This window comes from Bombus pascuorum, chromosome 8 (assembly GCF_905332965.1).
Source record: "Bombus pascuorum chromosome 8, iyBomPasc1.1, whole genome shotgun sequence".
NCBI lineage: Eukaryota > Metazoa > Arthropoda > Insecta > Hymenoptera > Apidae > Bombus > Bombus pascuorum.
The window spans coordinates 14,690,393-14,707,085 of NC_083495.1; the positions used below are offsets into that span (position 1 = coordinate 14,690,393).

The following is a 16,693-nucleotide window of genomic DNA, read 5'->3' on the forward strand; positions in this document are numbered from 1 at the left end:
TTATTGGTATGTGTAATATCTTTAGGAGATGACTCTGTTCGTTCAATAGGACGATTATATTTTTATTTTAAGTTGATGCGTGCCTTTATATCGCTATTTTGAGATTAGTTATTTCAAATTAGAACTAACACGTTGGTGATTAAAGTATCATATACCAGATCTAGCAGATCTAGCAGATAGATTAATCTTTAATAGACAAGGTGATTATGTATGTACAAGCTTAATTTTCCTTCTTCTGGAATTTTAGAAGATGTAAAAAAGTTCTAGGATATTTATCAACCTTTTATATTTATAACTCTTCGCGTCGATTTCCAATACTGTAATGTGTTTAGAAAGTTAATGTAATGTCAATGTAGAAACGCTAATCGTATAATTAGCGAAATATACATTTATATAAATATTTCAGGGGACTTAGATATTAGCTTTTTTAGTTCATACTGGAACTTGCTATAATTTAAGAATACTAAAAATGATTTTTACGAAGCACATAATGACTCCGATAGGCAATGTATATCTTGAATTAAATTACATTGATATTATTCCACTTTTTTATAAAACAAAGATCAACCACTTATTTGATTTTTATAAATTCTACTGTGAGAACCTGATTGCGTTCGAAAAGAAAATGAAACGGGCATGCAAACGATACACTGTGTCGAACACGGAACTAGGAAACATGCAAATGCTGTTCGATGGAATCTGATCCGTGAACCAAAGGCAACGAGGTGAGAGGATTAGGTATCTGGCGCAGTGGAATCGAGCCCGACGACACACAAATGGACTCGACTCGATTGGAGAAGTCGGACAATTCTGTCGTTTCCCTCTTATTTTGCACTCAGCGTGCATCGTTCGTTCGTTGACCGTCATCTTCAAGCGGAACGGTCTTTCGTTTTCACTAGTAGGGAAACGCATTCCTTCAAATGTATGTCAGGGTTGATTAAACTGATGATTTACTAATTTCTTATTTGGTCCTTTTAATGTTACATTAAAAATTTATTTTTTACAGTTGTGTTATTGTACCATTCGACCCTGTTTTGTTTGCAGTAATCGCAGGAATCGCTATAGTTTAAATGAGAATATATTCTATGAACTTTTAGGCTTGTAAATTTTGTATAAACGCATACAAATCCGTAGTCCGGTTATAATGCCAATAGAGATCATGAAAATTGCCATATGTAAAAATTGAGTTAAATTTTTACCATTTCCAAATCTCTCATAAATGAATAAAAATTTTCAGTGGATATAACGACAACGAATATCATAAAAATCAACGTATAAAAATTTGACCATTCAATTATGAACATAATCTTGATATGACTCAACTACTATATCGAGTTTAAATTAATATAAATATAATCAATATATATAAATATATAAATTAATATAAATATAATTAATAATTAATATAAATATAAAAGCTGATATAAAACACGTTTTTTTTACGAGTTATGTACGATATAACGACGTTACGATAAAGATATCTGCGCTATTTTTTACGCTCTTTATATGTTGTTCCTGTATTCTATTGCTAATAATTTTAACCGATCCTTATCAAATTGGAACAGGAATTTCAATGACCGTATTTTTTTAATTTCATTCAGTATAAACTTATATAATTGAAAGACAACTATAGCTTAATCCCCCGTCTTAAGTTAACGCATTAACATTAAGACGTTTGCATAGATATGATTTAATGTGTCTGTAAATGAATTATTCCAATTTAAAACTGGAAAAAGAAATCAACTGATTTCTATCAAAATTCCAATGCTGCGATTTAACATACCAACAATTTTCAAAGAATCTCATACCTAAATACACAAAAATATATATTCCATCTTTTATTTCTTCCAAATAAAAAAATTTGCAGTTAAATTATTTATCTCCTGATTATATTGATTTTTTACCATTATATCCGACATTAAGGACAACAGTAAATTAGGGAAATGAGAAACGGAGGAAAATTAAAAATTAAAAATTAACAACGGTTGGAACTTATCAATGATCGATATCAAACTACCCAATGCTGAAAAGCTTATAAAACTTCAGGCAAGAAAAAACAAAACATGTGTTCTCGTGTTTCTCGATTTCTCCGGCACTCTCGCAACGTCGCTTTTTCAACTTCCTTGCACGTCTTCATCTCGTAAGAATTACGCTTAATAACGCGTAATAATCTTCTAATTACTTGCCTTCGAGGTGATCTGTCCATCAGAGCTCGATAAGCCGCGCACGATTTCCGGTGAGCAGAAACCGCACCGGATTACCAAGCCCGTAACAAATCGAATTTCGTGTTAATTTCCACTCGGCAGTCCAGTCGATTGGAAACAGTCGGGACGTGTTTCGCCACGCGAGCGAATCGCGATTCCGCGGCGCGATTCAGTGATCCTCCGCGTCGAAACGGAACGCCGCCAGGTATATACGAGAGGAAGTCATTTCGTGTGAGTTCAAGTGGATGAGTCATCCTCGAGCATTGCTGAGTAGCGTCGAGTCCTTCGAGGAGCACCGATCGATCGAATCTCTTGTCGGTTACTGATAATTCGTTGGATTAATTAGTGGACGTCGTACAAGTGCGATTTGGGGGATTTTCGAATAAGAAGCATAGGCGAAGATTTTACAATTTCTTACAATTACACTCTTTATTCTTTCATAGTGATAAAACACTATGTTTGATTAAAAGAAATGAAAAGAAATTGCAGGTGTATACTGAAATTGTTATGTATCTCTATTTGTTTAACTAGCTTCAGCAACAAAAGCGGAGGAAACCCGACGAACAGAAACATGTTGCAATACTATCATTTCTTGTATATCTTTAAACGTAAGAATTGTGGGACACGTTGACGTGCAGAAGGACAATAGTGAAAACGTGTTCACGTTTACCAATCGCTAACTAAAAAAGAAAACAGCGAAGATAAGTAGAAAGTTAGCCAACAATCGCAAGAAAACTGTAAACTTACATTTTTACTAAATACAAAAGTTTTATCAGCTATGTGTGCTTCGATTATCTAATTTAAAAGCTTTCCCTTATATGGTGATTAGTTTACACATATTTATGTAATTTCATATTTTTATGAACATAATTTAAAGAATGCAACCTAAATAGAAAATTTTCTTCACCTATCGAATACTATAACAAGTATTTTAATTTCGATGTATGTATATGTATCTTCTGATCGTATTCCATACAGAAATAACAAATTAATTTTGCTAGCAGCTATTAATACCAAATTTCATTTCATAAAACAGAGCAGATACCAAATTTTATTTAAACCGAAATTTCTATGAATTTTATCTTTCCTTCTCTTCTTTTTTCTTCTCGATTCTAGAAATTACAAGACCAGTGTTATAATAAGAATTTTTACGCTCTTTATATGTTGTTTCTGTATTCTATTGCTAATAATTTTAACCGATCCTTATCAAATTGGAACAGGAATTTCAATGACCGTATTTTTTTAATTTCATTCAGTATAAACTTATATAATTGAAAGACAACTATAGCTTAATCCCCCGCCTTAAGTTAACGCATTAACATTAAGACGTTTGCATAGATATGATTTAATGTGTCTGTAAATGAATTATTCCAATTTAAAACTGGAAAAAGAAATCAACTGATTTCTATCAAATTTCTATGAATTTTACTTTCCTTCTCTTCTTTTTTCTTCTCGATTCCAGAAATTACAAGACCAGTGTTATGATAAGAATTCGCTACTCTCTCCATTAATGAAACCCTTAACAAATACAGCCTAAACATTCAAATAATTTACTGGAAACGGTGATCCCTTCTGAAAGCCTCGTTATTTTTCTTTCTCGAGATTAATTTCGAGGTACAACACCGGTAGCATCGTATAAAGTTAATTAGACAAAAAATATACGCGCATTCCGATTGCTTTTTCCCTTCGTAGGCTACCTGTTCGCGAAAAAAAAAATAGAAAAAAAGAGGAGAGCTCGTGTAGACTCATTTACATGCTCCGCTTTAACGTAACGAACTGCATCGCGTGCATAAGAGCCGCCTATGCACCTTCGTGGAACCTGTCTGGACGAGTGCACGCTAATACAGCTCCCGTAATTCTTGGAATAAATATTCCTTGCTGTTACTACTAACCTTCCTACATTTCGTCTGAAATTTCGCGCTGACAACCGATCGCGATAGCTCGACCCCGCGGCCCCGAGCAGCCACTTGTAAATTCGGTGTATTATACGATCGATAGTAGTAGATTCGAATCAAGATTTTCAAGTTTTCACCAATTTTCCCGAGCGCGTGCTCGTTTGTCGGAAATGGAAACATTTTTGTCGCTTGACAGGAAAATCGAAGTGGACCATGATGCTGACGTAATATTGAAATTATTCAACTAACGAGTTTTAGCCGTGGCACCTATTTTAACGAGTGTTGGAATTAAATATACTATTTCAATTTTAGAATGTTTAATCAAGTGTACATACTATGTCGCTATGTTATGTTTAAATATATAATTGAATTATAGTAATTACATGCGGTATACTTTTACAGCAAATTTCTTATCTTGATCCAAATTTCGTTAATTATTTGTGTATGTCGTGAATGCAGAATTATATTTCAAGCTGTTATGCCTCGAATTATTTGTAATTATTATTTAAGTATTATTTTTCTCAAAATCCTCTACTCCAATTTTTAACTTTTCCTAATTGTTATTTAAAATTTAGCTATCTTAGGAAAGTTCGAAGTAATCGCCACTTCTAAAATCTTCTCAATAATGCTACGCATTTATAAGTGAAGTTTCTCCTTCTTTCAAAGGGTTAACAAAGCCCGAGCTCAATTATGCGGAAAAGAAAGGAAGAAAGATGAAAAGGATCATAGCAGGATTAAAAACGAAAAGCGTCTCCTCAAATCTCGGTCGTAAACCAAACAGCGATGTTCTGGCTGGGTCTCCACGTGGTAAAAGTTGATAAGTGAGCGAAACGAAAGGAGGGTGGTGCGATACAGCTCTTGGAGATCCCACTGGTAGATAAAAGCAGCACGTAATAACGCGCAAGCCGCGTACTACCTGGCAGGTTGTTATTGCTGCTTATTATTTATCCATCGTGGGCGGCTTGAAACGCGTAGTACGTGGCCTGTTTACACGATAGGAACGGGGATGGGGGGGAACCGTTCAAAACGCCACCGACGTTGGAACTTTAATTATTATCTTCGTTGGGAGAAAGGACAGCTCCGACGATCGATGTTCGACTAACTAACGTTGACTTTGTCCACTGCCACCCGCGTTCAGTTTGACACGTGGTCATGATAAGGAAAGGCGCACATCGACGTTCTCATATTAGACACATGTACAACGTGTCCTAAGAAGAAAGAAAAACGACTCTCCGTTTGAACAAAGTAAAAAAGAATCATCTCGAAAGCGAACGAATCAGAAACTATATCGATCAACCGCATAAATTGAAAAGCGAAGAAAAATGTATCGAAGGTTAAATCATTCTCATGAACTTCCGTGAAATTCACGCACGATTATGTCAGTTTGTTCCAACGAATAAACTTACGAAAGTAAATAATTTGTTTTCTTAAGAAGTTCAAAACTAATCACATCTTCAGATAACAAAATTGACAAACTTACGGAATGTAGAGTTGCCCAGTTTGGTTTGCGATAGGCACACACGATCTTTCACTCAGATTCGCAATGTTCTGTCAGACATATTGGTGGATTTATTCGGTTTTTATTTTCATGGGACACCTTATATGTACAAGTGGCCGTTGATGACAAAGAATTTTTCCTGTAATCGATAACCAGGCCTGTTCGCTTCCGGAGCGTCGTGGCAACGCGTGTTTTGAATTCACGCGTCAACATCGGTTTCAACCCCTTTTGCGCACTTCTGGCGGAGAAACGAACGCGTGACGAATCGCGTGTTGAGTGGGTGTGCCCTGAATGATTCTGATGTGAGTTTGATTGATGGTGTGGAGGGATTGATACTCCGAGAGCGTTGGATTTTTCTGTCGATTTGTTAATATTTCAGGTATCGTTGATGGGGTGTTGGGAATAGAAGTATCGAGTTTGTAAAAAGTGCCAAGAATATCGAAGTGGCGAAATAATGGTTGAAATTGGTTATTCGAGATATTTATTTATTTAACAATATGGAGTTAGTTAGTGGTTTGGGTTAGGTATGGTGGATTAATCGAGAATGCTTGCAACATTGTTGGGGAATACGTTCTTTTGCAATGTAGTCCTGCAATGGATTTTTCCTAAAACTTCGTCGATTAATATCCGATTGATGCTCTCGAAAGCATTCTTGCGATTCTTTAAAATATATGACTTTTGTATTTTCTTGGTAAGATATTGGAGAGAATACTTATTTATTTATTAATTGATCAACTCTTTCGTAAATAAATCTTCTCTATTGAAATAATTTAATACTGGATCTATTTTGGCAGAAATATTGCAGAGGTTATTTATTTATTTATTTAATAACTGTAAAATATCCCTCAGCAAATAAATCTTTATCATTGAAGCAATCCATTGGATCGAATCTATGTTGCGAAATGAATTCTCCGAATTTTATAAAATACACGATTCTCATATCGTTTTGTTTGAACAGAGATAGTGGAAATCTATCAATAAAGAAATAGATCCTTCTGCGAACGAACTTCTTTTTAATTGAGACAACTTTAATCTCCATAGTTAGCAATGATAAATTTACAGAGACGAGAGGAATCAAATTCCTAATTGTAAGTTCCCTAAACAAATACTCTTTTCAATCTGGAGAAGTATCGTCTCAAAAGTATCTTTACCTCTTTCCTATCAATAGAATTAAATTACCAGCGATACAATTTGGCGCAAGTTATTTCAATTCAGAATTCGTATTCTGCAATTTACCTGGTAAGGAATCATCAACGATATCTGTTCCACAAAATATATAAAACAAGATCAACTACTTTACAATTAAATAACCTAACCGAAACAGCTCCTCGAATTCTCACGAAACTCATTCTTAGTCGCAATTTGCAATTAGACAAACGAGAAGAAAGGAGAAGGTTTTTAAACGAAAAGCGGTCACGTCGATTAACGTGGCGAATTTTCATTTGCATAAACGATTGCCGCAACGAAATGAGACGGACCAATAGGAAACGAAACGAGAGGAACGAAAACGACGAGAAAGCTACAAGAAGGAAGACAGGAAGGAAGTCTCCGGTAATTTCACTAAATCGTTTTAACGCGCTCAGTTGCGATTCCGTCGCAACCACTCGGTGGTTGGATCTCGCAACAGCAGTTACAGTGACTCACGGCATGGAAAACGAAACGCGAAAATTCCGGCAACGTGATGCAGCGAACTTGATTTCAAGATTGGTCGCGATCCCAACGACCCGAGCGATTTCGTGGTCGCGTTCGGTCGAACGCTCGCAGGCACATCGGTCGACGCTAATGATCCGTATCGGTGATCCCGTTAGCGTTGCCACCTCCGGACCATCTTTACTTCCGCCTCTAACCCACGCTTCTTCCACCATGCACTAGCTAGAGCATCTTACGTTTCTGGAATTTTCCGTTTGGTGCCACTTCCAAGCGCATTTTCGTACTTTATTCTGTCACTGTTACTTTCTGGTTCGTGTTTAATATTTGGGATTTAACCACGCAAGTTGGAAACGTGGTACCATATTTCTTTCGTGTTTCTGGAATTGTCTGTCTGGTATTTATTCTGCCGTCGTTATTTTCTGATTTACGATTAAGGTTTGTTAATATATATGATAGTTAGTGATGTGATAATTTCTTTCCTATTTCTGGAATTCTTTGTTTGGTGCAATTTTAAAGCGTACTTTCATGTTTTACCATTTTTATCATTGTTTTTTTTCTGATTGATGGCTACTATTTGAAGTTTATGAAATTTTCTGTTGAAACGAAAATTAAGAAAATACGACTCATGTTAGAATCATGTTACGTTTAAGTGGATGTGCGATAAACGCCGCTTCACGTTTATTCATTTAATTCAGAAAAATTGTACACGCTTGTGAAATTTCACATGTGGCAACGAAATACATATTTTCTGCTTTGTTCTCGGTTGCGTTATTGCTATATCGTAATTTAGATCGCTTAAAAAAGATTATCGTACAAATTTGTTGATCCGTTCATAAATAAATACCTATGTAGATGTATTTGTCTGGATGAAAAGATGGCATAAAATATATTAGTATTACTATAGAATATATGAAATTGTAAATATGTTAAGAGAAATTTTACTTGTAGATTGGCGGATAATATAAAGATAAATGCGCGAGTAGGTGTTCTAAGGTTTTGAATGAGTAATCGTAGAGAGCGAAGGTCGAACGAAACAAACGCAAGTAGTTCAGAAGCTTAGGAATATAATGCCGTAAATAACTACTGATTAATCTTTTTAATTTCCGTGTAAATGTTCTTAATCTTTAGATGGAGAAGCGAATAAAAATTCAAAATGACTCCAAAACTAATTCGATTACTGGTCCAAGCTCCGATAAAATCAATCTGTTACATTAAGGTGTTATTCCTCGTTAATACCTTAATCCTCGAATTCGTAGCATTTAAACAATCCATCGAAATGTAATACGTTATTGTTTTTTTACAAGTTATTAATTGAATAAAATACAAATGTATTTGTTTCCTATAAAACTGGTCTTCTAATTTTAGAGTACCATATCTTTTTTACAAAACAAGCAGAGTAAATATACTCCATCGTCAATGAATAATAAAGGGAAAATTTGCCCTATAAAATATTCGATTCTAAAAGGATAAGTTTAAGTTGAAACACGCCAGAATCTGAATCATCGTACGTTCTACTTCTTTAACATTCTTCGATCTCGTAACAGTAGGGTGCGTCCAGGAAGCGATGTTGCTTCTTTTACGAAATCCTGCGCCAAAGTTTCGCAACATTATTCCTCGCCGATTCACTTTCAAACATACGAATTGTCCAAGAGAATAAATTCTATAAAATATCCGATGGTGACTCGTACGAAACTTCGTTGGTTCTCGTTGCAAAATAACGTTTCGTCAGACGCAAGCTGGTCGGAAAGGTGGAAAACCGAGTTGCGGTGCGCATCATTTCAATATAATAAGCGGATCGTGCGTTAGATGAGGGGCAAGGCTAATGTTGGTAGATGGTTCTCTAGCGATTAAGCGGAAAGCTAGTCTTATAATTCCACGGTATTTCGCGGTAAGTATGATTGAACGCGAAATGATAAATAGCCAACGAAACTTTCATACAAAAAGAATCTAATTGCAGGTATCTACCGGTCGTAACGCAATCGCTGACGCAGTACCATGGTGAAGGTTTTCTAACGCGACAGCTTGACATTTTCACGTTGGCTACACGAAACAGAGTCGTTAAAACTGCGAAATCGAATAGAGTCATTCACCTTGATTTCGTCGGACGAAGTTAAGTATAAAAGGTGCGAAGTAAGCCATTGTGAGGTGAAAGAATTTATGAAGACATTTATAGGATTATTCTACTGATCATCTTTGCTTGTATCAAATTATATATTGTTAGTTATATAATTACATGAAATGTCGTATAATAGTTCATAATTATTGTGGGTATAATAAAGTTTATGATATTTAATTATATGTATAAAATTAATTCTATAAAATTAGCTATTAATTATATATCATCATACAATATATCATATAATTTCGTTTTTTATGGCAGATCGAGATCGCAATATAGCAATTGATCGGAATATCAGTTACTGAAGTGTTTATAAGGAAAATAGTACCAGAAATATTTTTTCCACAAAATACATATATAATATTATTGCACTGGCGTGAAGAGTAGGAAAAAGAATGATTTCAACAACTTCGGTATAGTTTCTATTAGATTAAAATACAAGGGCATTGCAATGTTGAATATGCACTTTATCGACTGCCATTGTATTCACGATGCTTTTCTGAGTTAATATCGCGAAGAAAATGACAAACGACACGATATTTTAAAAATTCGATGTCGACGCTATAAACACGCTACAGAACGCTAGAATATCTCAATCTGACGTACTGCTGCAAATCGTAAAACAAAATGTGAAATCTTTTTCTGCATCTAATAAATATTCATACGCTGCTATTACACAAAAACAATAAATTCCATATCTAATCTTCCATCTATATGTTTATTACGGCCATAATCTATTTAAAAAAATGTATTATTACCTATAGTATAAAAAAATAAACGATCTATAACTATACACGTATAACGTGATAAATTGTAGTTGCAGATATTTAGAAAAACTTGCTTCTTCACAATAAAAAACTACAGGAACGAATCATTTAATATCATATTGCTATATAATTTAAGATAATTCTTATCAAACCTATTAACATTTACTTATTTGAAACACTCTTTTTCTTTGTATAGTTATTAAAGAATTACGATGCATCGGAGAATAATTTAATTAAACGTAACTTCTGTTAATAATTATTTTATTAAATCAACAACTAATAAAAGAGTAAAATAACCAACAAAACAATTAATGTAACAACCTATCATTTCGATAAATCTTCGTTCCCTCGTTAAAGCTCTATCCGCAATGCTACTTGTAGGACCGATCATCGATTTCCATAATTGCGCGATACCTTCTCCGAACCTCCGATCGATTTTAACGCAATTAAAATAATTCAGTGAAAGCCACCAGACAATGCCGGGCAGTCGTAGCCGTTCGAACGTCACCGCGAAATTAATTACGAATAATTACCGAATAATCTCGCTGTCGGCGGTATCGTTAAGGTCGATGCGCGTACGAGAAGCTCCAAGTGCGTCCATTGTTTCCGCGAGACGCATTGTATTGTTACGAGTTTTCGCGTGGGTTTTGCCGCGCGCCGATCTTCTTCTAATTGCATTAAGCACAGTCCCCGTAACGAAATAAAAAAAAAAAGAAAAAAGAATGAAACGGACGGAGGTAGACAGTGAGATAGAGAAGAGAAGGAAGAAGGAAGTTGATTTGCTGCTGCGCTTGGCACGCAACGTTTAGAGACGTTTAATTGCACCTGGAAGCATCGAGGAATTGTTCTCTCGTTGTCTCGTATGATTCATGGCCACTCATGCGACGAACAATGTGTACAAAACTCGCGCGTTGTTTCACTTAACCACTTAACCTCTTGCTCTCTAATCGGACCCTCGTTACGCAGCTTCTCTTCTAGTTGTTTTATGAGTTTTATTATCGATCGGATTTGGTAACACCGTTTATATGTTTGATGTGTTCCAACACTTGGAAACGCAGAAATTTTTCTATTGAAATTCAATTTTATCATTTTTATTAAAGTTCAATTAAATATTTTGTAGTTTGTACAGCTTTTTTCCCTCTAGTACCTCATTTATATTTATCGTGAATTTTCCTTTCTAATATTTGTTCACGACGATCAATAATGGGTGTCGATAATTGATGGCTGTTAGCAATTATTATTCTTCCGACGAATAACTTTCAAAATGTCTATAATTTTATGGAAGACAGGAACGCTTTATATAATCGAAAACTTTAAAGTCAGTGATGTCGTACTCGTGACGATTTAACTTTTCTACCATTTGGAAATCCACAGTAGTAGTTGTAATTATACAAAGTATCTAAATGTCGTATATTTTATATACACGTATATGATACAGATGTAGTAATTTATTTACAAAATTTCTAATATATTTCATGATGTTAAAGCATGTATTATTTTATAGAACGCATATTAATTATGAGCAAACTGGGACAACTCATAGTCACTCTACTCTATAACATTATGTAAATCAATTTTTTTCAATGCATATAATAGTAGTTTGTAACAATCCAATGATAACAGAAAGCTTATTATAATTCTTATTTTAATTGTTGCTATAAAAAGCTACGTTTAATTACAGGAATTTGGACAATATGTACGTTGCATAACACGAAATATGCAATCTGTCTAACTCCAATACAAGTCATACGTTCTATACAAATAATCAACCTGAAGAACCTGTCTTTCACTGCTATATAACACCAGTTTCAAAAGATCAACCGAATCTCGATCTATCTCGTGAAACAACATAGATCTCTATCGATCTCCAAACTATGTACAGACTCACTGTTCTGTTATGCACACTTTCGAGGACTGCGTAGATTTAATCTACGTATGGGCTCCTAGTTTGTAATCTTTTTAGTTACCACTGAATATACATTTCGTAATGTATGTATACACGTACATATATCAGAATAAGTTACCTTTCAATTCCTTTTACATCATAACCTTTCAACGATTTCGTATTTACCTCTTATTTTTTGCATGTAGAACCTCGATTAGCAAAACGTTGATTAATGGGACGATCGATTATCGGAGTATCGATTAATGGAAAATTTGAGAGAATAGTTCTCCGTAATTGGAGAGGATAAATGGAAAGTAAAAGAAACTGTTACATTTTTATTAAACTAAACTTTGTTTCTGTGTGGTTAACATTAATATTTAGAAAATAATTCGAAATCGAAATAAGTCTTTCGCGTATGTTATCAGTACGAATAATCGTGGTTCTTTTGTATAGACACGAACAAGAACAAAGCGACGATTTTATTTCTGCCAACGAATATACGTAACACTTTAAATAGAATTAAATTACAATTTTGTATGACGGAAAAATAGGAGATTACGAGTAAATTTAATTGTTCTTGATTTCTATGTTTCAGATATTTTGGAGAAATGGGACTGGCAGAGAGAGAAGCCGAAATGCAGGAGTTAGAAACCTCAAGACCTGGTCGATCGCGAGACCTCTTCGGCGTGCAGCTCGAGGTAATTGCTTCTGAAATATTTGTACTATATCAATACGATCTCAATGACGATATTATACGATGTCGGTATCATTAGTCATAACGTTATACGTTACAGTTGTGCTATTTCATATCCTGAATTAAAATAAGAGAAACAGGTTGGAAAGAAAAATTATATTTGGTTCTTCTAATAATAAATTTCGAACGACATATAATTTTTGCGGATGACCCAGTTGCAAGTATTATAATCTAATCAATATTATTCCAACATAAAGTGGTAAGTGTACACTGTGTACACTGAATAAGCATCATAAAAATACTCCTACACCAAATTAAATTTGTTTCTCTCTCGACAAATTCTTCAAGTTCCTGTGCGCAACTGCAATTTTATGAAACAGTACTTGCAATCTAAACAACTTAAATTCATTAGGAACAGAATTAGAAGAAGATTGAGAATGAACTGATATATTAAAGTGGTAGATCGAATATTTGAACTCTTATTCAACACAATCGCGTAAAGGTTCTCACAACTAACGCTTAATAAAATTATTTTGAAAGCAGGTGTTTTAAAAAGGGCGTCTAACTCAGCTCCGACTTCGATATCCTTGTCGAGGTCAGAAACAAATTCGATCCGGAATCGATAGCCCATTCACCGTACAAGGTGGTGGGTTGCAAATTCAATAGTCACTTTTGCCAAGAGCGAGAGTATAGGCCAGTGAGAGGCACGACCCAGAAAGCATAGTACATACTACTAAAACAAATGGCTACTTGAAACCGAAGAAACCAAAGAAAGTTTGTTGCACTCTCTTTCTTCCTCGATCGATCGATTCGTCGATATCGCCTTTCTCTGTCCAATGATACTTCCAAAGATCCGGATCAATAAATTAACCACTTCCGGAATCATTTTTCAACTTAGGATCTTCCAAATTGAAGCAGTTTTTCTCGAATTTTCAAAATTATTAATAGACTCAGGATTTTATTGAATTTTTTTTTGAAGAAAATTGATCGTCGAAATAAAATAATGTCTTAAGAGTGAAATAAAAGCAAGAAAATAAAAAAGAACAGAAAAGTGAACAGCCGAGAAAAATACTATAGAAATTTTATGAGATTACGTCTCAACCGATATAAATTTCTTTTATTCTACACCTCCTACATACATTCCCGTCACAATATTCCTTGACACACATCTTTCACCATAAACTTGTCACATTATTCGGTAGACTTTTTTATTTTTTAACTATCCTTCCATAATCTCTCCTTTTGCCTAGCATTTTTCTCTAAGACATCCTTCTACTATCTTAATTGCAATTTATTCGTTTATTGACGTTGTTTCCGCTTCATCATAACTGCCATTCTAATTAACGGAGAAAGGTAACAAAACACAGTTCACGAAGCAAAAAGTTTGCGTGGTAGTATCGTGGCAATGCATTTTCACTTCCGGTTTCTTGCGATCGATTTTCATCAGAGGCGATCGATCGTACATTTTAGAAAGGCATCACCTTTCTCTTCTATAGAACCGATCGACGAAAAGGTAGTCGAAATTGGAAAGCCCTGCCGGTCACGCAGAATCAGTCGATCGTACATAATTCTTTGGTTTCGCGCCGTTTCGAGCACCTGCAATCGATTTTCATCCGGCCTCGTTGCCAATCTTTACGTCGACGTTTTATATCTACCCATTCCACGCTTCAACGACCATAAAAATCGTTTCACAATGTTTCACCTTTATCGTGATTGCGTAATTTTGAGGAGAAGTTTTGCCTTCGAATGAATTTTCTATTGCAGTTTCATTATTCAATCTCTTCTCTAAAAAGTTAAATGTCAATTACATAGATTACCGAGATTAACGAATCTACAAAAAGCGAAGAAGATCAATTTAGTTTCTAAACGTTAATTTACAATTGCCGATACGATTATAGGTACAATTTACAATAAAATGATTTAAACAAATCGCTAATCGTATTCTACTCTTCAGACGTATGTTTGGTATTACATTCGAACACTAAATGTTGCAAAGCTTTTTACACGACTGAGAAATCTATCATTTCGAGTGCAATAACCTATAATATTTCTTTGCTCATTTGCAATAAAATTTAAAGAGAATTCTTCCGTAATAACCAACATTTAGAAGATCAATAAACCGTGAACGCGTATGAACTTCAATTACGAAAGAAGCTATATATATATATATTTAATATTGACCACATTTTCTGATAATAAAGTAAGCTTAACTTTCTTCTTCTCTTTCTGTCTTCCAAGACAAGTTTTTGTTATCAGATGGAAACATCATCGCGAAGAATTTGCGACATTATCACGTGTTTTCTCTCTGTAACGTGATCACGGATAAACGAAACAGCGTAATTTCGTTTTTGCCACAATCTTACCTTTCTCCGGGGATTTCTTAATAATTCCCTGTCATGAAACGTAACGATCAACTAACTCGCCTTTATCCCGATCCAAGGATTAGATCCACGCTACTTTTTACGCCAGTTTTCCATTTAAGTAGCAGACATAGTATCAGGATCAAGCCTTTCTATATTCTTACAAAAGTGATTAGATTAGAGTTTGTTCTAACTTACACCGGTTAACGGTTACTTCGTTTCGATAATATAATCGTCGAGTAATCGACGACTTCCCTTTTCAGCTGACCGATCAGTTTTTTGTCATAGAATATCGTTGAATAATTAGTTTCTTGCGCATCCGAATATAATCCGACTAGGGTTACATTTCACCTTCTAAATATTTTACTTTGACTATTTTACATATTTTCACGTATTATATATACATTCTATATATTTCTGAACAACAATGCACGAACATTCGTAATCTACCGATCAGTTTTTTGTCGTCGAATATCGTTGAATAATTAGCTTCTTGCGCGTCCGAATATAATCCGACCAGAGTTACATTTCACCTTCTAAATATTTTACTTTGATTATTTTACATATTTTCACATATTATATATACATTCTATATATTTCTGAACAACAATGCACGAACATTCGTAATCTACCGATCAGTTTTTTGTCGTCGAATATCGTTGAATAATTAGCTTCTTGCGCGTCCGAATATAATCCGACTAGAGTTACATTTCACCTTCTAAATATTTTACTTTGATTATTTTACATATTTTCACGTATTATATATACATTCTATATATTTTTGAACAACAATGCACGAACATTCGTAATCTACCGATCAGTTTTTTATCATCGAATATCGTTCAATAATTAGCTTCTTGCGCGTCCGAATATAATCCGATTAGAGTTACATTTCACCTTCTAAATATTTTATTTTGACTATTTTACATATTTTCACGTATTATATATACATTCTATATATTTCTGAACAACAATGCACGAACATTCGTAATCTACTGATCAACTTTTTGTCATCGAATATCGTTGAATAATTAGCTTCTTGCGCGTCCGAATATAATCCGACTAGAGTTACATTTCACATTCTAAATATTTTATTTTGATTATTTTACATATTTTCACGTATTATATATACATTCTATATATTTCTGAACAACAATGCACGAACATTCGTAATCTACCGATCAGTATTCGCCACTTACAAAGATACGATATCGCGCGCCCTTCATCTACATAAAATTCATTTACTTAGTCCACGTACATCTGCCACTGTATGTACCAATGTTATCTTTCTTCAAAATCAGTATAATACAACCCTCCGTACACGAAATGAAAATAGGAAGCCAAGAAAGCACGCAGAAACCTCCTAGTGACAAAGTTAATGATCGTTAAAGGAGGCTAATGCATAGAAGACGCGAAAAAGAAAACGCGAGAAAGAAATAAGATAAGAAGAGAGGAAGACGCGCAAGAAAGCAGAACTAAGGGAGTCTGCAGAAGGAAGAAAATAACCGCGGAGAGACCAGAAGCAGAATGTTTCGCTACGAGCTTCATGAATTATCGAACAAACAGATGTTATGCGATGGCAGGGCCACAGTGGCCGTTCTAACATAATTTGATCGACCGA

General features: G+C 34.6%; 1 protein-coding gene across 1 annotated transcript in view; it reads left to right on the top strand.

The window, feature by feature from the left end:
* Nucleotides 1-16,693, top strand: part of LOC132909914 (uncharacterized) — a 115,997-nt gene that overhangs the window by 67,452 nt on the left and 31,852 nt on the right. Inside the window, exon 2 of the mRNA XM_060965142.1 lies at nt 12,614-12,716. Coding sequence (XP_060821125.1) covers nt 12,627-12,716 — 90 coding nt within the window. The 5' untranslated portion in view covers nt 12,614-12,626. The remainder of the gene's footprint in view (nt 1-12,613; nt 12,717-16,693) is intronic.